The sequence below is a fragment of the Synchiropus splendidus genome, chromosome 1, assembly GCF_027744825.2.
Source record: "Synchiropus splendidus isolate RoL2022-P1 chromosome 1, RoL_Sspl_1.0, whole genome shotgun sequence".
NCBI lineage: Eukaryota > Metazoa > Chordata > Actinopteri > Syngnathiformes > Callionymidae > Synchiropus > Synchiropus splendidus.
In genome coordinates this window covers 55,445,892-55,473,335 of record NC_071334.1, presented here as the reverse complement: position 1 = coordinate 55,473,335, position 27,444 = coordinate 55,445,892, and the positions used below count along the sequence as shown (strand labels likewise).

The window sequence follows — 27,444 nt, the reverse complement described above, 5'->3', positions numbered from 1 at the left end:
TTTCATTAAAATGGCCAACAGTGATAAGAAAATACTAAAGATTATATTAGATATGGACACGATAAGTTGGCAATTTAACTTGCATCTCAATGATTAGTACAATATAAATAGCACTGATTCATATTGATATCACAAAATATTGGTAGTTACTAGTTTGTTTTTTTTTGCTAGATTGAGTCGTACATCTGTTCTGAAACTGAAATAAAGTTAGCAGCACAGATTACATCTTTGCATTTAACTGTTAAAAAGCCTTGAATTACTCAGATGAGCGATCACAGAGCTACTCAAAATTCTAGTCACTGGACACATCGGCCTGTCCAAATGTGCTTGTGTCAACGTCAAAACAATGGCTCGCTTTTCCTCTGTATTCCTGGGAACAGACGCCGACCTCTTACGACAGCTCGTGTTTTATAAAAAAAAACCAAAAAACGTCCAAATTGTTCACATTTAAACCAGTCCAATTGTTTCAAATTGATGGATAAAACATACATCCTGAGCCCGTGGAGTGCAACACTCAAGCAGAACCCAACATCTGGCCAGTTGAGAGGAGACGGAGCACCTAACAGAGGAGTGACCCACGCAGCAAACAGCTGACGCTTTCACGGCACCAGAGCTCCAGACACTCCTGATGCCTCAATAGGAAGTGTCTGAAACAAAAAACCCCACGTGCTCAAGTTGCTCAACCAGTTTTATTCAGGAGGAAAAATAAATCAAGGATCAGAAAAGAATCGTAAAGCAGAATCCCCAAAATTTTCCTTCACGTCGACCCGTCAGTCTCTTCTACTTTAAAATCTCATTCAAACTTAAATAGAATAACTTCTCTTCTGTAGTCTGGATTAGCCGCCCATCCGTATAACCACCCACGTTCCAAATGTATACACCCTCCGCACTTCCACACGCACACACCAGTCATCATTATTATACAGTATAATACACAGTTACAGTATATACACACCACCTGGTACAATAAATGCTTTTCGTTTTCACATATTTAACAATGAACCCAGACCTTGCGTCTTTCTAGACACCTAATGATGAACGATGAGATGGCAGGTGTAGAACAGGAATTTGAATTTGCAGTGTGACGGAAATGAAAAAAAAACTGAAAGCAGCACTGTGCTACCATTAATTCAAATGGGTGTTTACGGAACTCCTTCCATATATTTTGCTGTTCTCAATGTTCCCTCACAGTGCCACCACAGGTTTTCACTCACTCTTGAGTGAAAATGTGGAATGCTTGACTCACTTTTAAGTTCTTGCTTAAAATGGAACTAAAACACTGCAGTTTTCCTGGGAAAAGTCAAGATGGGAGAGAAAAAAATACTTTTTGATATTTTCTCCTCTTTTTCATTTGCTCATTTTAGATCCGAGGTTGGTCCCAATCATAGTGCTAGAGTGGAAAATAATTTAACTTCCTTCCAAGCTTACGAACAAGTCCTTCCTCTAACGTTCACATCAGATCCCTCAGCTTTGGCGTCATCGGACCTGTTATAGTGCAATCACACGATGCCAACGCTGCACTTCTATGACACTTTACTCAACAGTCCAGTTTGCCAGGATGTGCATGGATTCTTCTTTCAAGTAAAATGTAACAAAAGAAACATGTTCATGCCTCAAATCACAAGCGCTTGCAACATCTGAGAACGAAACGTGACCGTCTTTGACATGAGACTCAGATAAGCTCATGCAGAGGCGCCGTCCTATTGCACTGATGTTCAGCCTTCAATGTTACTTTTTGAGCGAGCAACACAAGGTAGCACAGTAGCCAGTTGCTCACGTTCAAGCAGGTACGAGTGGGGGCGACATTTCCGACCCGTTATTGCACTTTTGTGACCTTAATGGAGCGTGAAACAAAGGTGCGTGTGTGTGTGTGACGGCTGACCCTCCTGAATGTGAAGAAGCTCACTAAAACTTAGGATTAAAGAAGGGGTTTGACCCAAAATGTTGTAAAGCTTGAGAGCACGTTCTCTGAAACACGATGCAGCTGTCCCTGCACAGCTGGCTGAAGACAGTTTGGAGTTCAAATGGAAGTCAGACGCTTTGTTTATAAAAGAGCTTCATAAACAAAAAGAAATATTGACTGAGCTGCTAACAACTGCATGCTCCTCACGCGCACACACTCCAACACACATGCTGGTCTCGCTCACACCACCAGGATCTTGACCTCGTCCTGCTCGTCGGGTCGGTAGAAGAACGGGATGCAGGGGTTTTCTCCCAGGAAGGGCGGCGTTCTGAGAGGATGTGGATTCCGGATCTCCTGCAGCAGCTGCATTATCTGGCGGGCTGTGCCGTCCTCGCTGGGCACGACTGGCTTTGAGTCAGTTTGGACCGATGCGACTGCTGGAGTCTGGGAGGACGAGGACGGCTCCAAGCTCATGGCGGGTTCGGTCAGAGGAATGACGTCCATGGCTTCTGTTGCAGAAACAAACTCAGTTTAAAAGACGTTTGTGAGGAAATCTGCTTTCAACGAAGTCCTCCACCAGGACGGTCGATGTAGAGCCGTATGTTTAATGTCCACTAGAGGGCCCCCTGGTGAACCCACCTGCTTCACTGTTGGCAGTGATCTCAGGGTGCGTGTGGACTCTTTGCTCTGTGAGACCCTCCTGGGCAGGAAGCAGGTCAGGGTTGACCGGGCCAACACCCGACACAGCAGCAGAGTATCTGGAGTACCAGTCGTTCCTCTCCGCCACCAGCCTCATCACCAGATCCTGCAGCTCAGCCAGTTTCACCTGGTGGGAACAAACCAACATCACAGGTGTGACGACACTACTGTTAACAGTCAGATTGAGGATGCCTTCTCACGTCATAAGACCTCGAAACCTGAGGTAGACAGCAGTGACGAACTGAGCTCCTGGGTATTTGATCTATTGACCTTGCCTTATTTGATATCATTCCTTACAGCACATATTTATGTACAGTATTAACACACATTGGACCAAATATCACAGTAAAACAAGAAAAAAACATTCTCACAAATATGAAGTGTGTGTATATATATATATATATATATATATATATATATATATATATATATATATATAAATGGAGAAGCTGCACACACACACATTCTCCACTGTAATGCTTCCTCCTTTTACCTTCCTTTTTTTATGTCAAAACGGACAATTTGCAAGGCAGCCTTTCATCGGTCACGTAGCTAAGAAGCGCCAAGTGCATGGTTAAAACCTGACACCTCTGAGCTGCATACTTTGACTCAACACACCTTCATTTCCTCTTTGTCCTGAGCCAGCATGCTGATGTACTGCTCCTTCTCCTGATGCTTCTGCTTCATGATGGCCCGCTGGTTCTGGTACAGGGCGATGTACTCGCCTGTAAACACACCAGTAGGTTGTTAAATGGAGAACAAGTTCCCTGTGAACTCAGATCAGAGTGTGATCGCACCGATAGTGTCGGTCTCTCCAGACAGCTGTATGCAGCGATGCTCCAGCTCCTCCACTCGTTCCTTCAGGTCCACTTTCTCCTGCATGAGGGATGTGAATCTCTGCTGCAGCTTCTCCATGGCACTTTGAAGAGCCTGATGAACCTCTGCAGGGACTCCTTCTGCACACAGACCACAAGGTTAATGAGGTGAAACAAACAAACAGGAGAGTTCTCCACACCTCACCTGAATGCTCATGACTGTGATCGCAGTGACTGTGTTGGCCCTGAGAGTGATCGTGATTGTGTTCCTGAGCAGTACTCTGACTGTCATGTTGGTGCTCAAGGCTGAGAGCAAGAGCAGCCTGGTGCTTTGCAGCCATGTGGAGGCGCTGTTCCTCCTGTAGTTGCCTCCTGACTTCGTCCCTCTCAGCTTCTAACTGGGACACGGCTCCGCGAATAAACTCCTCCTGATGGCAAAGGTGAAGAAACAGGGTGAAAGTGGCTCCGTCTTAAAGCAACACAGCCATTTGGATTTCTCTAAAACTCCGAATTGAGTAATAAGCCCTGCAGTACAACCATAGGAGGTGCTGGGAAATGCCCCAGCGCCCCCTATTGACCAGCCGCCACAGGTCGTTTCAATACTTCAGCCTCAACATGATTTTGGCTTCTTCTATCACAGCAAATGCAACTTGACATTAAGCATACTTAGCAGTAAGTTTAACATCAAGCACCACACAAACATTCTGTTCCAGTGCTAATTTCTTGTTGAACATCCCATCCCCAAAGGGTCTTCTGACACTTGATAAGAATCTTTTTTCCTGACAGATAATAAGGACACAAACTTGATCTTAGTCTCAGTGTTCTCACCATCTCTTTGTGGCTCTCAAAGTCATCAGGAATCACCAGGGAAGAAGACTCCTTCGGACTCTCTGGCAGTGATTGGCTCTCCACTCCGTCTCCTTCACAAACCACAGCGTCATATTTTAGACTCAAGACTCGAACTCCCCCAAGCGTCAGTGACTAACAGCAGCATGCACTTCAGAAGATGTTTAACAGTCGCCCACAATTATTGTCTGTCCTGCACAACTTTATTAGTGAGCGACCTTTAAGACTGTGATTCTAGAATTCACATAGTATACATTTCTATGAATGTACTATTGAGATAACCCAGTAACAGAAGAAGCATATGTTACCCTGATCCCGGGTTGACGTGTTGAGAATGGAGCTGTTGAGAAGTTCTTTCACCTCTGTCCTCAAATGATCGTTGTCTTTGACCAACTGCTCCAAGCGTTCCTGTTGGGGGCAATACAGTTTCATGTTAAATAAAGTGCATGCATCAACACGTCAGGTAGAAGGTCACAGGCTCAGGTACCTGTGCCTGTTTGAGCTGGTTGTGACTGAGCTCCAGCTGCACACGTCCCTGCGACTCATCGTGCTGGAGCCGGTCCATCAGCTGAGCCTGCTGGTAATACTGCTGGTGCAGTTTCTCCCTCTCAGTGGCCAGAGCCTGGTAGCCAGCGCAGTACTGTTGGAGGTGGGCGACTACCTGGTCCCTCTGCTCCACCAAACCAGCCATCTCTTTACTTTTTAATTCCAGCTATGTATACAAAAATACAAATATTCACCAACATGAAGACATTATTTAAACATACACAACCCCCTTTTGCCATCTGGACATGACAATCATCTGTGTGTAGGTTCATACTTCTTCTTTAGTGTCGTGCAGTTGCTCCTGAAGCTCTCCCATCCTGCGTGCCAGCTCTTTCTTCACATGCTGCTCCGACTGAATCGCAGTGGTCAGCTCCATGTTTTCATTAGTCTGTGCAGTACAGATTTTGTAAGGATAAACCTGGTACATAGATGTCATGTGTTTACTGTTTACAAGCCTCACCAGCTTCACAAAACCATTCTGCAGCTCAGCCAGTTGGTCCTTCAGAGTACGATTCTGGGTGAGAGCCCGGCTAATCGTGGCCTTATCAGATTGAACATCCTCCAGCATCCGACGTCGGTCGTCAGCTTCCATGGTCTGGCTCTCTACCTGTTGCTCCATCTCGCCCAGGCGAGCCTCCTGCTCTGCACACATTCGACTCAGCTGCTCGTTGTCCCTGAGCTGGAATGGATATAAAGTTAGAATTATTGCAGCTAAAAACCTCTTAAATTAGGTGATAGATTGTGCTTCACTTGATCTTCACCTGTGACTGATACTGCAGATAAAGCGCATCTTTTTCCTGTTGTAGGGCATCAAGGGACTCTTGCAGTGCTACTTCATTCTCTGATGGCCCTGAAGGTTGGGGCTCCACAACCGGAGTCTCACTGACCTGGGATAGAAGTGCTGCAGCAAAAAACACAAGTTCAATTCTAGCAACCCCAATGACACCAAGAAAGATCCAGGATTGTGCAACAACAGAACACAACAATCACAGTTGAGGCAATTGTGCCAGTTATTTAATGAAAAAAAAAAATTCTAACCAGCAGCATTTTGCAGCTCCGCAATGGTAACCTCCAATTCTTGGACTTTGTTTATGTTTCGGTCTCGCTCCTCAGCGACCAAAGACACCTGAGAACCAGACAAAGGACATGTTAAAGAAACATGAAGAACTTTATTATGGCACTGCTTGTCTGACAAGTGTTTGGTCTACTTGTGTTAGTAGTTGTTCTGTCTTATCCTTCCAGGCATGTCCCTCCTCCTGAATCTGCTCCGCATAGTGATCCCTCTCCGTCCTGAGCTGAGCAATCGATTCCATCAGCTGCAGTGAGAAATTAACCAGAATTAATTTCAGATTAAGATTAAAGAAATGTCCTTCTTATTGACTAGGGTCTCACGCTGATCATGGATGACACAAACCAAAAATGTAAGTTTTTTTTTTTTTTGTGACAAGCTCTAAAATCATCAATGAAGCAAATCACATAAAAGAGTGACATGATGACAGTTAAGGGCGAAGTGTTTAACTAACCTGGTGATTTTGTGCCTCCACTGTCTGTTTCTCTTCTAGCAGTAACTGGATCTGTTGGTTGGCACTGGTTGGATCCGACTGGTTGGAGTACTACAGAAAAAAAACATCAAGTTGGAACAACACACATACAAACACTTCACAGTCAAATTTACCTGTTGCAGCATCAGGTCGGCCATCTCAAGTCTCTTGCGTAGATCTTCTAGTTCCATTCTCATGGCGCCATTCTCTTGGATGCTCAGTTTCAACTTCTCTGACAATTCTGAACTCTGCTGCTTCGATTCTTCGCTCATGTTACTGCATGTAAACACATTCCATTTACCTTTGACACGATTTAGCAGATGCAGAAAAAACATCTGAAAATGATTTTGTTCTTAACTGTTGGGATGAAAATACTGTACATAAATTAACAATGCAAAATGGCTGAAGATCCACCTAAAATTCACTGTAATATCACTGGAGATGAATGAAATCATCTTCAAAATCCAACAACTCTGTAAGTAGTAGCATAATGAAAAGTTAACAACAGTATGGCAATGATAATGAATAACTTTATACAGTGTTAACACCATGTTGAGGTATTTATTTTGTTTATTATCAAATCAACATAAAGCCAAGACCTCACGTAGTTGTCCAAACTGTCATGCATACAAATGCTGGCAAAAAAGCACTCCACTGACTGACTGGCTATGAGAGTTTCACTGAGTAGTCACACATATTTCAAATTGTGTTCTTGGTCTCCTGTTGCATTTTCTGCCCTTCGGTTTTGTGAATTGTCTCAAAGACAACAGTTGTCATTAAAAAAATGAAAAACACAACAAAAAAATAAATGGCACAACATCAAAGGGACTTAGAAGAAACTTACTTGAGTTTGAACAATTCAACCCTCAAGTTGTCACGCTCCTTTTCAAGCTCTTTGTTGTGCTGGAGAAAGGAAAACATTTTTTTTAATCCAGGTCCTTCATTTGAAAAGCCCAGGGTGCTTAATAAAATATCTTGACTTTTTTTTCCTCCCATAATTTTAAAAGGAAGTGCCAATTTCAATATTCCAAATGCATCTTCAAGTATTCTTCATCACATCTTCTCCCACTGTTTAATCGTTGCTTTGTACAAGCCTACTGTTCATTTCCCAGCTTCAATGAATGATAGCTTTCTTGCTGTAGATGTAGACTTAGCTACTTGAGCTTTGACTGGCTATGATTCCTGTTTAGTGAAATTGTATCAGGTTTTCATTTGCTTTTCCTCATATATTTCATACCTTAAAAAGATTATGTGCCTTTGTGCACACTTTAAAACCTTACTTTGAAGACCTCCACAAGCACCCACATCAGACATCTTCTATTTTTATCCTTTTGGTCTGCACAACAATACTGTTTTTCTTCAAAGATTTGGCAGCAATTGTGAAAAATAATCGAATTAATCTGCTAAAGTTTTGATCACTGACAATCAATCCTAGTTTTTAGTTTCTGATCAGTTACCTTCTCAAATTGTTTCTGTTGTGTTGACACAGAAGACAGGGTTCTCTCAAGCTCCGACACTCTCTGTTTTGTCCCCTGTAGACGATTATTCAGCTCCTCTGACTCAGCTACACACAAAAAGACACAAAGCAAAATAAAAACCCCACAGCAGCCAGGATACAGTAAGTAGAGAAAGCACTCTTACCAGTTTTCTGCCGAGCAGCCTGTTGTGTGTACTGTAGTGCTGTTTGGAGCTCTGACTTCTCAGACACCAAAATTCCAATTGTTTGTATGTGAACCTAGATCGCAAGACAAGTAAGTTACTTAAAGACAGCAATTTCTTTCTCAAAATAGCAAAAATAACAGTCTTGTTATTTTTCTATTACTCTCTCAACAAGTGGGTTTTTCACCTGTAGTTGCTCCCGCATGGCTCCCTGCTCTTTTGAGAATCTTTGCTCAAATTCTTTTCGCTCCTAGACAACAAAATAACTTAAGTTCGGAAGCATTCCACACAGATAGGAAAAGAGAAGCGGAAAGCGTCTTACCTTCTGCAGTTGATCTGAGAGCTCCTGGGAATGTTTTGTCTGTCAACACAAAAGTCAACGTTAAAGGATGATTTTATTTCACTAGTCAAAGCTTGGAAAGCACTCCCCTTCCTTCCCAGAAAAAGTTGGCAAACAAAACAATCTTGTCCAAATCATCTGTTATGTAATATAAAATGTCCAGAAATTCAACAAGGGCTTTGAGTGGGGGGAACTCCAGCATTCGTCAAATATTAAAAAGAATTGAGTCATCAAAAAGAAAATACTAGTCAAATATGTATGGACATCAAGTTCCACTTCACACAAGGTTTGATAAAATATTGTGTGTGCGTGTGTGTGTGTGTGTGTGTGTGTGTGTGTGTGTGTGTGTGTGTGTGTGTACTGGTTTATCAGTCATTGTGGCAACCAATTTCTGACAATACACCTCCAATTTGAGGATGAAACGTATACTGAGTCAGTATAATTGGGTTCAAGTTTGAGTCCTGGTTAAAGTTGTACATGCGTATGTGTGCGTTAAACATCTTTGACCCGATTCAAAAATAATCAAGAATGAATAAATACATGGAAAAAAAGTGCTTCATACCTCCAAATTAAAATTGAAGACAACATGCAGAAGTGCATGCACTTGTGTGAGCAACTGGACTGAGTTTCACACGATGGTACACACTAGATATGTCTCCACGCCCATCACTTGTCTTTTTGACTGGGTACTGATGGCTAAAAATACACACTCATGCATGCACTACACGCATCACTCACGCAGCTTCTTACCAGCTGGTCAAGCTTGGTATTGAGCTGAGAGTTTGTTACGGTGCTGGACTCCAGGGCGGCTGCCAGCTCCTGGTTCCGACTCTATGACGTGCATGCATGCAGCAGGGAAAGGAAACCAAAGAGAAACGGAAGCGTAGAGGTGAAAAACAACGAGGTGATGAATGAAATTAAAAACATGGCAACACCACTTAATATAAACTCAAGAGTAAAAGCTGAATAATTGACTACATCCAAAGGATATATTTTTTCATTTACACTCACAGCAACGGAACTGTCACAGTGTGGATGAAGCCTCTTCAATAATTCATAGCATCATGATTTATTTCTGTATATCCTTGTCATGTATTTTTTCTTTACTGCAGAGCACTTTTTCTGATCATTCGGTGCCAGACATTGGACATTTCAGTAGTTCAAAGTGATTATACATTGAATTGCATTTCCGACGTGAATCAACATAACCCTCAGTCTAACCTCCAATTCCTTTTCACTGATGGTCGTCGCACTGTCCCCGTTTACGTATGCAGTCGAGCTCTGTTGAGAACAACAGCAACAAAAGTTGGTGAGATGTAAATTCAAATGAATCACTGCTAGGAAAGATTTATAACAACTGCAGTTGGAACACTTACCTCGGAAACGAGGCCATTCAGTTGCTGGGAAAGTTGACGAAGGCTTTCAGTAGCAGACAGTGGTCTGAAGGATGACACACGACAGCAAATATTACAGACACGTTAAACACGCACAGTTGAAATATATAGTCACGGGTAGCTCTTTTTTTAATGCTAACTGTGCTGGCTAGATTTTTTACATCTAATGTCAGAACATATCCTATTTAAAACACTCAGTTCCAATTGGATTACAGTTTGTTTCTATTGTTGACTGTAATATTCAGTACTTTGAAAGAAGACCATTGTTTTAATGTTTGAGAACTGCAGTGCAATATGCCTCACTGCTATTTTTTCCACCATCTCTTCATGCTGCATCCTTCATTCTCGCCTCACTTCAGCCAGGGATCTAGGTCTCACGAGCTTATAGCAACGTAAATGTGGCTTATCCTGTTATGGTAACCGCAAAATGCTGCTCTTGGCCGAACACTCAGGTGAACTGATAAAAGTTCAAATATGGACACCTTGTTCCTGGAGCTTTGCTAATAATACATAAGAAATTACATGCCCTTCATATATTTGTTAAATACCTTACATGATAAATTAAATGGCATTTGTATGCCCATTATATTACATGGCTACACTATTTCACTACCACGATACAGTCAATATTTCTTCTTAGATTACAAAGAAACTGAAAAAGCGCAGAGTGAAGCAATTCCTGTCCCTTATTCACAGTTTTATGAACATTGGTCTCTTCAGAACCTTAAACAAACTTAACCTATAAATGCTGAACAATCATTGCTTCGGTTTACACACCTTGTTTCCTCAGCTACACTCTCAGTGCCATTCGTGTCTGGGTAATCCTGGAAAACAAAAACATATGATCCATCTAAATTCAATCAAATTAGCAAGCATATTCTTCACCAAAGACGAAACCAGCACCTCTCAAACACAAGCAAGCACAAAATAGAAAGGGCAAATGGACACAGAAGCAAGAGCTATGATGAGATTCTGGGGGACACACCTGCAGGTCAGTGCTGAGACTGTGTGACTCAGAGTTAGTAGCAGTATTAATGGAGTTAGAAACAGGTGAGCTGCGATCTAGTTCCCACTGTGGGTCCTCCAGTTGCTGGGGAACTGAACAGCCAGTGTTATCCACATCAGCAAAGCTCTGAGAAGACGGACACACAACATGAGTTAACATGTGCTGAAACGTGAGCCTTGTCAAGTCAGATTTAAAACATTAACCATTAGACGGCAAGGTCACTCAAAGTTGCTGATTCATGAGTATAATTGGGTTTCAGTTTTGTCCTGGTTAAGGTAAGTCATGTGTTTTGGAGGGTTAAGTTAAGGGTGAGATGATGGATAAAGCACTATGCCAATGAGAAACCTCACAATGTCCCCACAGGGTTAGCAATACAGGCATGTGTGTGCGTGTCTCGACAAAACCAAAATGTGCTTGTGTCAGCATACATGAGAGATCTGGCATTTCATTTTCAAACAGTAAAATAAATAATTATAAACTTAATAAGTTTAATAAATATTGATTTATTCAACCCATCCGCAACTGTAGAGTAAAAAAATTGACATTATGAATTTGTTTGAATTATGATTTTTTTTTTTAACCACAAACAATGAGACAGCAAGTTATATATAGATACTTGGAAAGAAAAATCAAGTGAAACAAATACGTGTGAGGACCTTAAGTTGATGATCACACAGCATGTTGCCCCCACATAGACAATTATTATGTAATCCAGACGACAGAAAATAAAAAAAAAATACAGTCATAGGTCTTGACTAACAACGCAGACATGCGACATGAATTGACCATGAAACAAATCGAAATATATAAATATTTAAGAATCTCATTCACCCGAGAGAAAATACGACAACCTACAGTTTTCGACCCAATGAAACCACAAGTTCAAATATGGGTAGAGAACACCACACTCTCAATTTTGATGTTGACCTCACTAATTAATTTAGTGGCATATTAAACATTCAGAAGCAGCTGTCAGAGAAGCAGGTTTCAGGAACAGAAAATGGGGAAAAGTGGGAAAAGAGCATGGAAATACCGCAAGACCCTCACCTGGCTGTTGCCATATGGAGGGACGTCCACTCCATTGCTTTGGCCAAGGACTTTGAGAAATGTGTCAAACTACAGCAGAGAGAAAATTAAGAAGTTCGAAAGAGGAAAGTATTTAAGGAAGGAGCAAAAGATATGATCTGTAGAACTAGCAGAACTCTACTAAAACAGTGTTAAAAATGATGACTAAACAAAAAAATAGGGCTGAAGATTGACACTACAACCATCACTGGTTGAAAATGTGATGAGCAACATGTGATGATGTGACGAGAATGAATATTATCAGTGTTTTCCGAGACATCTACTAAACATTAGAGCGCAATTACTGCAATTTATGTAAGCATCAGTTGCTTGAACAACAAAGATATAGAGTTCTCTTTTTTTATTGCCTCATAACAATCATGAATTCTGTCTCATAAATCTAAATGTTTTGTTATCATGATTTGACTATGTATTGAACTGGTTAAGTAGCAAACTCACTCGTACTATCAAGCACTAGTAACACTGTAAAACCATTTTGTCCAGCATCAATCAAAAACTTAAACAATGGTGAAGACTTGATTTTCAGCAAGTACAGATTTCAAGGAGGCTTAGAGATCTATTGATCTAGAAATAGTCCCTCGTGTGTCAGTCGCATTCTTTAAGTCACAAGCTCAACAGCATCTAATTCGTCTTGCATCAGCCGCTTCAGAATCCCAAGCGGTTTCACTAGAAATAACTGACAACGGTTCCTAGAGTGTATAGTATATGCTCAATTCTGTCATTGTAATAATATGATGTGTGTGATCTTTGAGAATAATGTAACAGACCGAATTTGATGCAAACTGGACGTGCCAAATGTCAAGGGGTCAAAAACTGCCCACAGAGGCAGTTTTCTTTTCTTTTACATTTAGCGACCCTTTTTCCCGCTTTTACAAACATCAGACATGGTGAAGACACGCCGTGCCCAACTAACCATAAAAACATTAAATTAAGGCAAAGTCCTCTGACTTACGTTGTCCGGTGAGCTTCTGTCCATAAACGGTGATTCATTTTGGCCTTTCATCTTCTTCTTCTTTTTAGCACCGGCTACACCTCCGCCTCTCTCTCCTCCGACACTCACAGGAGAGCTCTTCTGCTGGAACTCCTTCAGCTGAGATAAAACATCACACTTCTAAGTAGGAAGGGTGCAAATGCTTCACATTCAGTCAAAGAAATCCTTGTTATTTAATTGCAATCTACAAAAAAGTTGAAATCTAATCAGGTTTTTCAGCCAACAGAGTGAATACAGTATGAACGTTGAGAGACCATTATGTTTACCAAGGGCAAGGGCTGTTAACTACGTCCTTGTGTGGTATATTTGTTGTACTCGTCATTCTTTAACAACAGTGTAAAACTTAGCTATTTTATTTATATGTTTCCCTAATATGCCTTTATTACAAAGTGTGTCAGAACAGTATAGTTCAAAAATGTGATCGTGTATTAGCTCATGAAGACTGAGCCGCAATGACACACCAACAAAGACATTGGTATTTGTCAAACAGCACGTCAAACAAGTTCGTAAAATAAAAACGTGACAAAAAACTAGAACACTCAGTCATTTATATTTATAAGGAACAAAATAATGGAACTCAATGCAGCAGCTAAGAAAATATACAAGATCAAATTTACAGTACATCAACAAAAACTAATGCAGCAATTTGGTAGGACTTCATATAAATAATAAAAAAGGAGCACACAATTATTGCGACAAATTTGAATTATTCATCTGACCTAGAGCAAACTCTTTTCTAAAAATTTCTAAAAATAATAAAATTAAACTGGTTATGGGGGTAAATTGGTTCAATCTAATTGACTAGGTTAACTCAATAAATTAATTGTTATTTATATTGACACACTTGTAGCTAACAATCAAGAAGGAAATTCAGGCTGAATGAGTTTTGTGAACTCTACAAACTATCTCGTCAAACCAGCTCAGACAAAAAGATGATGATCATGAAAGTTATTAAACACAAAGACTTGTAGACAGCAGACCCAGATGCAAGTGTATGAAGAACGTACTGACTATGCCTAAAGGTTGCAGTAAGTGAACTGGTCGTTCAAAAAATATGATCTTAAGATGTCCCATGTGCACATACTTAAGAGTTCCAAAGGGCTCCTGACAGTTGCTCTTGTTGGGAAATGCCAGGAATTCTTCAGTCGATACACCAGAGGCTCTCAGATTTTTTTTCAGATGGGGAAATGTGGTGTATCTTATATATCTACCCATTAACGGGGGCCTTTCGCCTAACTACAATGAGACGGACCAAAGACAACCAGCAGGACAGCAAGAGGAGTGTCAGCTGTCAAAACAGTCCCCGTCATTCCACGCACTAGCCAAGTCCACTTGCCCTATGTTTGACTGGAAACACCGCCAGGACACACACATTATATTATATTTCTAGGCCATGCAGCATATTAGACTCATTTAATATCTCTTTTAGTTAGGGGTTCTGCCTCATTTGTTCACTGATAGCATGTTAGCTAACTACATTTCACCGTAAGTAAACAGCACGGATTGTCTACACATCCAAGATAACAACTGACACTGTTCACAGTCGGTTGAGATACACAATGTGGAATTATGCACTAGAACTTTAAAGTGACGGGTTTTAGTACAGGCCCAACTAAAGCCTGGGTCTATCCAGAGCACTGGTGCCAGAGGAGCAGCTTGAGAGGCGGGCCGACTGAAAGCGCAGGGGTCGGACTACGTGTAATGACAGCTCCTCCGTCGAGTTGGTGTGATGAAAGAAAATGAAACCCAAAACAGAAAATTACGGCGTGCAGTGCGGGTGAGCTTCCAGCTTTCAAAGCGTAAAATGTCAAGGATATTTTACCTTTTTCTTGGCTGCGGCGAGTTTGATTTGTCTGCTCTGGTCGGCCATCCTGCTGCTCTGACGGCCAGCGGACCAACCACGTCATCAATTTACCTGCAGGTGTCGCCAGGGGGCGTGATGACCATATTTCACACAAGAGAAAGAGATAAAGATCGACGAAGAAGAATGAAAAGGCTCGACGCCCACATTATTCCGTGCCATAAAATTTATATCAGACAGCCTTATTTTATTTTATTTTATTCCAAAACACGTTCCTAGTTGGTGGGCTCCCACTGACCATGGCAGTAAATTAAATTCTGATTCTGATTTTAAATAACCTGTTTTGGTTTTGTTGTCAATCAGAAGATGGTTATCAATAAACGTTTTTGTTTTTTAATAATATTAAATGCACATGTCACTATCAATTATATAATTTTAAATTAATATCAGACCGTGTCAGTAGAAACTAGATTAGTCTAACATCCTGTTATTCCCTGTTATTGAATAATACACATATAACACTAGTCACAAATAAATTACTTAATATATATACATAATAGACATTAAAGTCCATCATATGTCCTTTATAGAGCATAGTACAGAAAAATCAAAATAATCTATATTTATTTATTATTAATCTTTGTTGACATGAGTTGGCATTGATGTAAACATTGTTGAGATAGCACTATTTCGTACATGCTCTGCCTACTAACGGACTTTGCTATTTGTTTATTGCCTTATAAGGCATCACCTTTGCCCTAAAAGATCTTTAATTTAATTATTTGATTTTTCAGACTTTAATCCCTAATTTGTTGCTTGGTTAAAGAGGCAAGGAATTTCATCCATAGCTTTATGTTTAACTTTTTTCTTTTGCTGCAAATTAAGGATTGAAATTGTATGGCAAGACTGCAGGAACAAATTCGACAGAGGTCTCTGAGTTGTACTGAGCCAGAGCAATCGGGAAGGTAGAAGACATACTATCTGACCTCTCCTGCCCACTGGGCTGCCAGTCCAGGCTACAGTCATCCAGCTGTGGATACATGGTACTATGGTCTAAAACTAACAGGCTCAAGTACTGGTTTGTACCTACAACTATTGGCCTCATGCTTCCCCATTCACTCACATATAGCTCACTTTTGTGGAAATACATGTATTTTTGTTTTGGAGCCAAAATACTTAATCGTTTACTTAACATTAACATTGTCTTATTTTGGAACCCACTATATTCCATCTTTTGACATTCATTGTCACCATTGAATCACTGAAAATGTGTTCTGTTCTATAGTATTTGTATTTACATTATTTACATTTAATTGTGAAAAGCCACAAATATCCAGGAGACTGCCTTCACATTTCATTATTCAATGAGGAGTGCCATCTTCTGTGAAATATTAGGAGGACGTGCCATTGCAGAAAGGAGATAACTGTGGTATTGAGGTGGCTACCATCTGTTTGCTTTCCCTTAGGGCAGAGGTGCTGGTAGATCATGATTTACCAGTGGATATCAAAGGACGCTCTGTTAGCTCACAAGATATGAGACGTTTAATGTACATAAGATGTTCATTAAGAGTCTTAACCCTTGTAACGTCAGTGCTTGATACTTCGGAGGTAGATAGAATTAATCAATCCTTAGGTTTGTGTTAATGCAAAAAATGTTAAGGTCAGCAAGTGAGGACCCCATTGCTTTCAGGGTTTTGATTCGTATTAACAGCAAAACCAAAGGGCAAATCCAGGAATGAGACGACAAAACATGTTTGAATCAGGAAGGTCTCATCATTTCCAGGAAATAATTGCTGAAAGTAGTAGTAGGTGGAAATAAAAAGTGGTTGACTCAAGCTGCTTAACCAAGAAGAGTCATCAAGTACGCCACATGTAGGTGACTTTTTTAAGTTTATTAAAATAAATAATTGTGAGCATGTGTTTGCAGCTGTGTCACTTAATTCATTGTTACATCATGTCAACTCAGAGTTATCATGATGTAACTATAAGAAAGAATGAATCACTCGAGTTGCAAGGTCTCACTCATTGCAGGTAGACGCCAATGTTATTCGAAATACAGGTACCATTTGCAAAAGTAAGTTTAGGACAAAAATACAGTGAAGCCCAAATTAAGATGCGTTTCATTTTTATGTGGAACAAAACGTCTGAAATGCTATTCATGCTACACCCTTCCCGGTTTTTAGAGTGGCGTGTCATTTCACGAACACGCTCCACGATTCTCTTGGACGAACAGCCAATCCGAGGCGGGATAGGAGACAGACTCTGACGTCACAAGTCATCGAACGTGTGCAAATCAGCAGCAGCCAGCATGCCGGCTGCAGCCAATCCGCGCGTTCCAACGAACAGCAATTCAGCCAATCAGATGCCTCCACGACTGGAGAGCTGTGAGGCGATATATACTGAGGACGCACGCTAGCGAGCATCACTTCACTGGAAGAGCAAAAAGAAATAACTATCGTCTACGAGAAAGGAAAAGCGCCGGTTCCGTGTGTAAGGCCTGTCGACCGTTCACCAATATCAACAGATAAGGTAAAGTAAATTTTTTTCAGATACATCTTTTTCTTTTGTTGTATACTTTTGAACACGTTTAGTCATTATAGGAAGCTATTTTATGGCTGCCAGCTGGGCATCATTCCAAATGTTTAATTTCAGTCAAATGTGACTAATACTATTTCTCATAACCGACCAAATTATGAGCATAAGTCTGTTTAAATATGAACTTCCATTCATTTACTGAAAGGTGTCAGGCCTTGAGGCGGAGATGTGCTCGCCATTAAGAATGACGGCCGGTACAAAGCGGAAAGATTCGCGGTTACATTTCCTGTCACTAGTTGCTCATTTTGATGCATTTGATATACCAAAGCCTCTTTTTAATATTTGAGAAACATTCACGATGCCCTGCCATTAACTGCGCTCCCTAGCCGGAAGCTATCCAGCTAATCTTGAACTTTAGTCCAAGGCATGAAGTTGAGCCCACTTTTATGTGTAACTTCACAGGCTTTTCTTCAACCTTTAGAAGAGAAGGAACGTCGTGATGAAGCTTTTGTGGGGGTTACTCGTGGTGGCCGGTGTCATAGCCGTGTTTGCCGATGACGACGACAAGAAAGAAAATGTCGGGACTGTGGTTGGAATTGATCTGGGCACCACGTACTCATGGTATGGCATTTCTTGACTAGTGAAATGAGTCATTACAGAAGGTGACTTTTACTAACTAAACCTTTGTCTTCTAGCGTCGGTGTGTTCAAGAATGGACGTGTGGAGATCATTGCCAACGACCAAGGAAACCGCATCACCCCATCATATGTTGCCTTCACCAGTGAGGGCGAGCGTCTGATTGGTGATGCTGCCAAGAACCAGCTGACCTCCAACCCTGAGAACACTGTCTTTGATGCCAAGAGGCTGATCGGTCGCGTTTGGGGTGACTCTTCGGTCCAGCAGGACATCCGCTACCTGCCGTTCAAGGTGAGGTTAACACATAATGATTTTCCATGCCTTCCAAAGGGACATGTTTTTATGACCCTCTTGGGTTTTTGCTTGTTTCCAGATCACGGAGAAGAAGAGCAAGCCTCATATCCAGGTTGATATTGGTGGTGGTAACATGAAGACATTCGCCCCTGAGGAGATCTCTGCCATGGTGCTGACCAAGATGAAGGAGACGGCTGAAGCTTATTTGGGCAAGAAGGTACGAGAGATTTAATTTGCGGCATTCATCATTTATTTGTTTTAAATGTACATTATATTAAGTTTGACTTTGATTGGTCAGGTTACACACGCTGTAGTCACTGTCCCTGCCTACTTCAATGATGCTCAGCGCCAGGCCACCAAAGATGCTGGAACCATCGCTGGCCTCAATGTGATGAGAATCATCAATGAACCGTAAGTGTCGAGTTTAGTACAAAATTTATGTTTGATATTTTCACATATGTCTGAACGATTCATTCTTTCTTTGCAGAACTGCTGCTGCTATCGCTTATGGCCTGGACAAGAAGGATGGCGAGAAGAACATCCTCGTTTTTGACCTTGGTGGTGGCACCTTCGATGTCTCTCTGTTGACCATTGACAACGGCGTGTTTGAAGTTGTGGCCACAAATGGTGACACTCACCTGGGAGGTGAAGACTTTGACCAGCGAGTCATGGAGCACTTCATCAAGCTGTACAAGAAGAAGACAGGCAAAGATGTGCGCAAAGATAACCGCGCTGTGCAGAAGCTGCGTCGTGAGGTGGAGAAGGCAAAGAGGGCGCTGTCTGCCCAGCATCAGGCCCGCATTGAGATCGAATCTTTCTTCGAGGGAGAGGACTTCTCTGAGACCCTGACCCGTGCTAAATTTGAGGAGCTGAACATGGTAAATCACTAACTTCATCTGCATCTCCTGTTTCCACAAGGGCTTCCTCAAACAGGCTTTTTTTTGTTTTCTCCAGGATCTGTTCCGGTCCACCATGAAGCCTGTGCAGAAAGTGCTGGAAGATTCTGACTTGAAGAAGTCCGAGATCGATGAAATTGTTCTGGTCGGAGGCTCAACTCGTATTCCGAAGATCCAGCAGCTGGTGAAGGAGTTCTTCAATGGCAAAGAACCATCAAGAGGCATCAACCCTGATGAAGCTGTGGCTTATGGTGCTGCAGTGCAGGCTGGAGTGCTTTCTGGAGAAGAGGATACTGGTAAATTACTCTCCAGACATGCAGGATATATCTTGTATATCTTGAACAGTGTTTTAATTTGTTCTTGCTGTCCCTCTAGGGGATGTGGTTCTCCTGGATGTGTGCCCTCTGACCCTTGGAATTGAGACTGTTGGAGGAGTAATGACCAAGCTGATCCCCAGGAACACTGTGGTGCCAACAAAGAAATCCCAGATCTTCTCCACAGCTTCTGATAACCAGCCTACTGTTACCATCAAGGTTTATGAAGGTATGTGTCCGACATTTTAGACTCTTATATTCAGGTGGAGGAAAAAAGATTTTAAAATGTATTCCCTTTTTTAGGCGAGCGTCCCCTGACTAAAGACAACCATTTGCTGGGAACCTTTGACCTTACTGGCATTCCTCCTGCACCCCGTGGTGTACCCCAGATTGAGGTCACCTTTGAGATTGATGTCAACGGTATCCTGCGTGTCACAGCGGAGGACAAAGGCACTGGCAACAAAAACAAAATCACCATCACAAATGACCAGAATCGCCTGACACCGGAGGACATTGAGCGCATGGTCAACGACGCTGAGCGCTTTGCTGATGAGGACAAGAAGCTGAAGGAGAGGATCGATGCCCGCAATGAGCTGGAGAGTTATGCCTACTCTCTGAAAAACCAGATTGGTGACAAAGAGAAGCTTGGCGGGAAGCTGTCAGATGAGGACAAGGAAGCCATTGAGAAGGCAGTGGAGGAGAAGATTGAATGGATGGAGTCCCATCAAGAAGCTGAACTGGAAGACTTCCAGGCTAAGAAGAAGGAGCTGGAGGAGGTCGTTCAACCCATCATCACCAAGCTTTACGGTAGTGCAGGAGGACCACCAGAGGGTGCCGAAACTGAGCAAGAAGAAAAGGATGAGTTGTAGAGAACGTGTAAACGGTGACATTAGGATGTGTATATATTGAACTAATGGACTCATACTGAGAGGAATGGTCAGAGAAAGATGGCGTTAACAAGCAACCATACTGAAAGACTTGGAACTCAAGTTTCTGTGCAGAAGGTGTTCTCTTCGCTGAAAGGTGGAGATATTGGTCAGCCTGAATTTAGAGGCTCGCTGCTGTTCTCAGGCAGTCCTGATGGGGGAGTGGGGAGGGGTGGGAGGGAGTGTCATTGAGGGTATGGGTCATGGTGCGTCATGTGTGATCAAGGGCTCATTACAAACACGGGCAAGACAAAAGTTATTTATTAAATCTGGTCATTGTTCTTCTGGAAACAAATAAAATGTTTGATACAAAATATCACAAGCTGTGTTTTGGTTTTTTTTGTTTGTTTTTAAATATACAAAAGCCATGGTCTGGACAAGCTGCATTTTTTTTTTCATCAGTATCTTTCATGCAGTCAGTTATCCAAGAAACATTTGGCTTCTTGCACTACCTCATAACCTACCTAATTCACACCCAAAGAATGCCTTGACTCTCCCTTCAAAAGTGGTGGTATTCCATGACATTTTTATCATTAAAAGGCCTTATTGAAAGATTTTCAATACCCTCTTCTGAATTTAATTTCCATAAGTTGTGAGACGATTTTCCCATGAGCATAAATGTACACGTTCACTCATTTTCTGAAAAATCAAGTTTCAAGAGGAGCATTAATCAGTTCACCAGATTTCAGTGCATCTACTACATTAATGACCATCACAGTTACTGGTAGAAAAGAACATTTTGACATCATGTCACCACAGTCACGACACAGTCATTATGAATGACCCCTTGAGTGTCCATTCCTGCATAAATAAAAACTAAATTAACCGAATTCGAGTTTGCTTGGCAATCTGCCGACTCATCACTTGAAGATGCTGCATCTCTGATCTTCCATGGCACCAGGCACATAGAGTGGTCGAGGCGGTTTGGCGGCAGATCTCCTTCAAATCTCATCAGGACCCATTTGCACTTGTCTGAAACAGGGTCAGTGATTATTTCTCAAATGGTAAAAAAAAAGGCTTAAAAAAAGCAGTGCTCCATACCAGTGACGAATTTATACATGGAATTGCTGGCTCCATCAGGTGTCATCCCACCAAAAATGTAGACACAATTGCCCAACGCTACAGACGAGTGTGCTGCCACAGCAGGTGGGAGATCTCCTTTGGCTTTCACCTTTTTCCACAGCATGCCCACTTAAAACAAGATATTGCAAATAAACATCCACCTGACAACAGCTGATGTATCAATCCCACCTGTATCAAGAGTGTACATGTCGTTGTAGAATTTGTCTCCAGCTACGCCGCCATGAATATAGATCTTAGAACCGACAGCTACAATAATGTGGCCATGCCTTGCTGTTGGGGGTCGGCCTTGTGTTTGCGGTTGGGACCACGTTGACGACACTGGAAATTGGAAACAATTTCACAACTCATGTACTGTGGGAAATAACATGAAATGAAAATGATATCTAAGTAGTTTAACTTCATTCGGTGTCACACTTTCTGTGTATATCACTGGTGGTGTAATTGAAAATAATATATTCTATTGCAGGTGGACACAAACAAAAAAAAAAAAAAAACTAGATCATGAAGTGGATCATATAGAACCAGCAAAAATAAAACTGGCTAGCTGTGCTACTTTTACAGAGTTTTATCTGCAGAATAAAACAAACCTGTATCGAATATGTGGAGTTTCTGGTCAGCGACTGGTGAGGCTCCCGCTTCACCTCCAGAAAACACATACAGTTTGTCTCCAAGGCAAGCTGAACTGGTGTGATATGTCCTCGGACATGGAGGGTCCCCATTTGTTTGAATATTCCTCCAGTGGGAATCGCTGTCTGACAAGTTTTGCAAGGTCACTTCATTTTATTTATTTTTTGAGTGAAAATGCTACTCTACATTTAGGTATAACCTACCTGATAACTGGATCTTCTGAATGGTGTTGCGATTGCCTGTCTGCTGTGCTCCTCCAAACACCCATAAGCTCTGTGGGCAGCAATCTGGCACAAAACTGCAGTGTTCATAGCGTGACTCAAGACCTGTCCAATCGGCTTGAACCCACTGGTGATTATCTATGCGAGTAAAAGAACCAGAAAGAGATGTGGACAACGGTCACTTGTCGTTTGTCCGTCAATGTTAAGACACTACAGACATGCCCCAAAAGGAATAATAGTAATGATCGTTGCTGCATGAGCATTTATTTAGTTGTCACACTCACCAAGATCGATAACATGGGAATGTGAGAAACTACCACTGGGATCCGCTCCACCAATAATGATGATTCTTCCATTTCCTTCATCAGTAGAGGGAACAAAGGAGCAAGTGTGACCCACGCTGACACCGGGAGCACTTCCAGCAGGTACCAAAGAATACCTGTTGGGAACGGCACATGGTCAGGGGTTAGTTCACACCTAACAGACACACAGATGATCACAAACATGGTGTGACTTACCACAGTCCTTCTTTTGGCGAATCAAGGACATCTAGAATTGGAAGTAACTCCATGGCTGTTAAAGACGTGTTTGCTCGTTATATTATCGATGTTTAACCACTGGTCCAACGAAGTGCCGTACAAGCTTGTGCATCCTGGACTTCACTCCTCTCCTAAAGGTGCATTAATATGGGGAACAATTCCTCTGTCAAAGCAGAACTGATGCCGAGCTCCTTCATTTCGGAATTCACCGTTGTAACGCGGAGGCCAGTATTGACATGTGGCACGTATGCACTTCTGATTAGGAATAACAAGTGTCAAGTTTGATATCAAATAAGCAATAGTAGTTTGAGACTAGTTTGTGCACACCGTTCTTCCAATCATCGATAAAGCATGTATGAGATTTGACAACAACAGCAACACAAATAATCAAAGTTGTGCTAGTTAGCATTAGCATAATATAGCATAACATCAAATTGGAGTTACCTGACATTCCGGAGACTAGAATAATTAGACGGAGACATTCACCGAATTATATGTATATAGGTTGGACGTGATTATGCTTATTTAATCGAGACGAATCTGTGAAACGGGAAAGTTTAGCATATTTCTCGTTGAACGTTTCTTTCTACGCAACCAACGTAAGTCAGTTTATATCGTAGTAACTATGGTTACATAACGCGCATGCGCATTTCCTTGTACTAGCCAAACATGGTTACTGGAATGCATTTAAATCGACTTAAAATGAACTGGCAAGTTGTTTGCATTTTACCACATTCTCTTATTAAAGAGTGTGTGAGAATTTACACTGCTTTTTTGAACAGTTGAGTATTTCGGACGCAAAAACAGGTAGGTACACCGGCCTCACTTTATGCTACGGGTTCTTTTTAATGTGTTATATCTTAATACACACGTGACCGAGTTTTAAGATTGAAACGCGGCTTATGTTTTTAAAAAAGTTGATATTTTCATGTCGTCAAGCTCAGTGCTCGGGGCTGTTTGAACGGCAATTTTTGTGACCAGCCGCTGCCGTTTTTATCGTTTGAATGCACTACCCTTTTCAAATGTTCTAAAAATGGCTTGTAACATTCATTTAATATGAGTTACAAATGTGTTTGAGTGGAGCCTTCAATTACAAAACGAATGCACACTTGGTTCGTGTTTTTGAATATGGCCAGTAGAGAGCGCCATTGCTTTTCACTCTTTTGATAAACGCGTATTCAGAGTTACATTTTCGATGTACATACTGTACATAAAAAGACGTCGAAGTGTCGAAGGAAATTCCTACTGATCTTCTATAGATTCCGGACACGAGGTTTTACTGACTACACAAGTGGATCAGTTGCTGTGTCGTTCATTCACCAACAGAAAGCTTCTCAAATCGACTTCTGTTTGACGTTTGAAAGCTGATCAGATCAAGATCAAGATATAACGTATAATATTAAATTGACCGCGCGGCTTTTACAGCGATTAAAATTATAAACTTGATAAAGTTGCATTTTCGTTGCCAGACTATGTGCATCAACTTTCACTCTGCATTGATCAAATCTGCCTCATTCCTGAATTTCCGGCGTAATTATTTGTTGTAGCTCCTTCATCATCTTCTATGCTTTTATGTCGCCCTATCAGATTAATTTATGGACTTTTTTCTCCTATGTTTTCCCCCCACTCTTGGGTTCAAGTGGTTATGCTGATCGCTCACGTGATATTTTTTTTGTTGCACATTATGCGCAGTAAAGCCTTGACTTGTCTTGAATTCTTCTAATAAAACATTTGAAACGAAACTTTGCTTCAAATGAGCTGATGTAGTGCTTCAGTCATTCCAGTTACTTTGGTCTGTTGTGCCTCTGATTTGGTTGACAGGCCAGGGTTGAGAACGATACCTTTTTCACAAATTGATCTATTGAGCATATTGACTCAGTCGGTGCCTTACTGTTAGCCCAGATCCATGGGCAATGATAGGTGATCCATCCAGGGTTCCAGTAAAAGCTGGGATTTGATTTGCCCTTCCTTTGACCCTGCTTAGGATGAGTGATTAAATATGCCAGTAGTGTAAATAAAACAAATCTGAACAAATCCCACATTTTATTGAATGAAAACGGAATGAAACATAAGGGTTTACTGAAAGGGTAATTCTTTTATTTTCACCTTAATTTTCCTTCTCTGTGTTATCTCCCAAGGTTAACTCCAGGAAAACAAAACACGAGTTTTAATCATACCATTTTTTCTTGTATCAGATAAGAACCACATGGATTGGGTTGTTCTTTGTTTAGATGAATTTATTTTGCTTAAATTGTTAGCGTGCCATGAAGTAGCGATTGCCCTTCTTTTCATTTGGGCACAGTTTTGGGTCGTAGACATGCCAGCATTGCCCGCTGGTTGACCTCCTTGGAATTTTTGTTTCCTCTGGGCATGCTGTGATTGTCCATGGCATTTTAGCAATCAGGATTAGTGACATGCTTTTAAATTGAAATATGGCAGGTTCATCTGTGGGTTACTTGTACAATGCCACTGGGCTAAATGTGTAAATCTTCTTCTACTTCCCCTGTTTTTTCACATTTAACCCAGAGGTGTGTTAAATCATGCTGGGAAATAATCTGGATTAAGGGCATTCAATCACAACTCTGGTCAGTCACTGGTGATTTAATCTGGGTATTAAAACCTGTGTATCACTTGTGTTGTTTGCTTTCATGTCTAATTTCTGTCTTAATAATCACAGAACAATGAGATTTGTGTTAGACATTTTGAAGGGTCAAATTCTCAAGTCTCAAATTAGGATGTGCGTGCAACTGCATAACTTTAATAACTGAATTTAAGATTAAGATTAAGATCAAGATTTTGGAGTTCTTCTACCACCAACATGGATACTATTACCTAATAGTAAATAATAGCCTGATGTGGTGTCATAAACATCCTTATGGATACAACATTTCTTTCTTTGTTTCCACTTACATTTAAATCGATGGTCACACAATAGCAGGATGCTGTTGTATTGTATCAGTGCAGTGGTTTTCTCCACAAAAGCTTGACCTCGCCAGTAATCCTCAACTGAATGAATTACAAATGTAGCAACTGCTTTTGAAAACTAAACCGAACTAAAAGTTCAGATTCCCTTTTAATACCAAAACACGAATGAATTTCCGTTAGATTCCAGTTCTTGCTCGCTTCTTGTTTTGAGAAAACAAATGTTTTGTTAAATAATCAACTTGTGTTTGTCACAGACCTTTCTGTACGGTGTGCTTTTCTGTTTAGTTTAGTCTACGGCATATCTGTGTTGAACTGCTTCCGTGCAGCCACTCACGAACAAGCATCAAGTTTCTTTTCTGCTCCATAGTTTCTGCACCATCACATCTCCACTTGCAGCCAGTATGCTCCCTCCAAAATGTCCAGTCTCAGAGTTTACCTGCGGACACCACCAGGAAAATCACTTGAGGCATCTCCCCTTTTTGTCAGCACATATGGTGAGAATACCTTTTATTCTTTCATCGGAAATGACAAAAGAGTCGTTGACTGGACTTTTAAATGTTTCACCTGCGGTCCTACGCACTGGGACATGTCTGTCAGTGAAATTTAATGACGAGTTATTCACTGCAGATTGTTGCCCTCTTGATTTGCCCAATGCAAACAGTGTCATGGCAGCAAAACATTTATGTTCTTCGTATCTGGTGTCATCCTGAATCATTTATGGAGAATGCTATCTCATTGAGTGGGTGCCATTTTACTCAGGCAGAGGGTTTCCATCCACATTTTCCAACATATCTGTATTGCTTAACATTTGTAAGAGAGGAGGGACAGAGTCTTAGTCAAAAACATTTGTGAAGATGAGATGAGTTTATTTCAAAATGTTATGTTAATTATAATGCGGAACATTTAGATTGTTACAGCTTCAGGAAGCGTGACAGTGCAACGTAAAATTAATCAACATCATATTGGGGCTTTTTTCGTGTCAGTTTGTTTGATTCATTTGTGAGACTTTATCTGTCTTTATGTGAGTATGTGGGTGTTTGTGGATGACCCCAAAGAGGATTGTTACATTTCCCCTCCCACGCCTGATGCCACGCTTGAGCACTGGAATGTTGTTGGAAAAGTATATGGAAATGACTTGCACTTTATATATGTAAATTTAAATCCCCTTTGTTGTCGTTTACTATCCTTAAAAATATTGACCGATATATTTGTCATGATCTAAAGGAGTCAAGGGAACAAGGGAAAGGGATGTTTACTGGAGATAATGGATCGGAGTCTGAAGATATCTGATTGTAGACACAATAACAATAGAAAAAAAAAAGATTGTGTTTGTGTTGAATACTAGAGTAGGCAATGGAAGACAAGATAAATCCCTTGAGGCAACAATCACTCGCGCTACCTTATCTTTCCACTTGCAAATTAGATTTTGTTTGCTTGTTTGCCCTGGTGACATATATTGTGATTTTAAAGCATCAAAGTGACAAATGTTTTTTTTTGTTTCCCTCTCACAGTCACACACAAAATAAGTTAGTTGTCTTCACGTTCTTGCCTTTTGGTCGAACCTGTGGTTAGCACCCCGTAACCCCTGAGTTGCAGAAATGTTACTGAACAGTCCACGAGAGTCCAGCTAAGGCCCCAGTGGCAGCTGCTTCCAGCCGATTCAAGCATATCACTTACACATAATCATTTTTTTTTTTGCTGCTTTTGAAGAATTCGTTTTAAACATTGTGCTACTTTCAACCAAAGTCAGAAGTGTGCAAAGCCAAATTAGTCCCACAGGTGAGTTTGACGTGATCGGTCCTCATTAAAATCAGTAAGCTG

At 41.2% G+C, this 27,444-nt stretch overlaps 4 protein-coding genes across 13 annotated transcripts in view; 2 read left to right on the top strand and 2 right to left on the bottom strand.

Annotated features, from left to right (window-relative positions):
* Window positions 1-670: 670 nt before the first annotated feature.
* Window positions 671-14,966, bottom strand: golga2 (golgin A2). Of its 7 annotated transcripts, none has more exons than XM_053846468.1 (28): window positions 14,649-14,966; window positions 12,788-12,925; window positions 11,797-11,865; window positions 10,729-10,875; window positions 10,521-10,567; window positions 9,726-9,789; window positions 9,571-9,630; window positions 9,100-9,180; window positions 8,332-8,370; window positions 8,197-8,259; window positions 7,992-8,085; window positions 7,808-7,914; window positions 7,195-7,253; window positions 6,485-6,626; window positions 6,333-6,422; window positions 6,018-6,125; window positions 5,848-5,935; window positions 5,571-5,710; window positions 5,270-5,488; window positions 5,084-5,197; window positions 4,751-4,975; window positions 4,572-4,671; window positions 4,246-4,337; window positions 3,623-3,845; window positions 3,400-3,558; window positions 3,221-3,327; window positions 2,543-2,729; window positions 671-2,409 (listed from the first exon to the last, which is right to left on the bottom strand). In XM_053846468.1, the coding sequence occupies exons 1-28, from the start codon at window positions 14,694-14,696 to the stop codon at window positions 2,144-2,146; spliced, it is 3,276 nt and encodes a 1,091-aa protein (XP_053702443.1). In that variant the 5' UTR covers window positions 14,697-14,966; the 3' UTR covers window positions 671-2,143. The 7 variants fall into 7 exon arrangements, with proteins under 7 accessions (XP_053702443.1, XP_053702436.1, XP_053702466.1 ...); XM_053846461.1 differs by having other exon boundaries at window positions 671-2,412; window positions 14,649-14,964; XM_053846491.1 differs by lacking the exon at window positions 14,649-14,966 and adding an exon at window positions 13,911-14,040 and having other exon boundaries at window positions 671-2,412.
* Window positions 14,967-17,010: 2,044 nt separating this feature from the next.
* On the top strand, window positions 17,011-20,414 carry hspa5 (heat shock protein 5). 2 transcript variants are annotated; one of them, XM_053866787.1, is made up of 9 exons: window positions 17,011-17,156; window positions 17,644-17,783; window positions 17,858-18,089; window positions 18,172-18,309; window positions 18,391-18,503; window positions 18,580-18,970; window positions 19,047-19,284; window positions 19,364-19,531; window positions 19,606-20,414. In XM_053866787.1, exons 2-9 carry the CDS (start codon window positions 17,662-17,664, stop codon window positions 20,169-20,171), a joined length of 1,968 nt encoding a protein of 655 aa, XP_053722762.1. In that variant the 5' UTR covers window positions 17,011-17,156; window positions 17,644-17,661; the 3' UTR covers window positions 20,172-20,414. The 2 variants fall into 2 exon arrangements, with proteins under 2 accessions (XP_053722762.1, XP_053722753.1); XM_053866778.1 differs by having other exon boundaries at window positions 17,014-17,156; window positions 17,625-17,783.
* Window positions 20,415-20,477: 63 nt separating this feature from the next.
* Window positions 20,478-23,371, bottom strand: rabepk (Rab9 effector protein with kelch motifs). 2 transcript variants are annotated; one of them, XM_053866799.1, is made up of 8 exons: window positions 23,143-23,360; window positions 22,678-22,829; window positions 22,444-22,598; window positions 22,142-22,297; window positions 21,899-22,063; window positions 21,480-21,629; window positions 21,270-21,419; window positions 20,478-21,200 (listed from the first exon to the last, which is right to left on the bottom strand). In XM_053866799.1, the coding sequence occupies exons 2-8, from the start codon at window positions 22,728-22,730 to the stop codon at window positions 20,974-20,976; spliced, it is 1,056 nt and encodes a 351-aa protein (XP_053722774.1). In that variant the 5' UTR covers window positions 22,731-22,829; window positions 23,143-23,360; the 3' UTR covers window positions 20,478-20,973. The 2 variants fall into 2 exon arrangements, with proteins under 2 accessions (XP_053722774.1, XP_053722782.1); XM_053866807.1 differs by lacking the exon at window positions 21,480-21,629 and having other exon boundaries at window positions 23,143-23,371.
* Window positions 23,250-27,444, top strand: part of rgs3a (regulator of G protein signaling 3a) — a 135,965-nt gene continuing 131,770 nt past the window's right edge. Inside the window, exons 1-2 of one of the 2 annotated variants that reach the window (XM_053866674.1) lie at window positions 23,250-23,505; window positions 25,991-26,117. In XM_053866674.1, the coding sequence (XP_053722649.1) occupies window positions 26,039-26,117 (79 nt within the window). In that variant the 5' untranslated portion in view covers window positions 23,250-23,505; window positions 25,991-26,038. The remainder of the gene's footprint in view (window positions 23,506-25,990; window positions 26,118-27,444) is intronic. The other variant, XM_053866684.1, reaches the window with a different exon arrangement.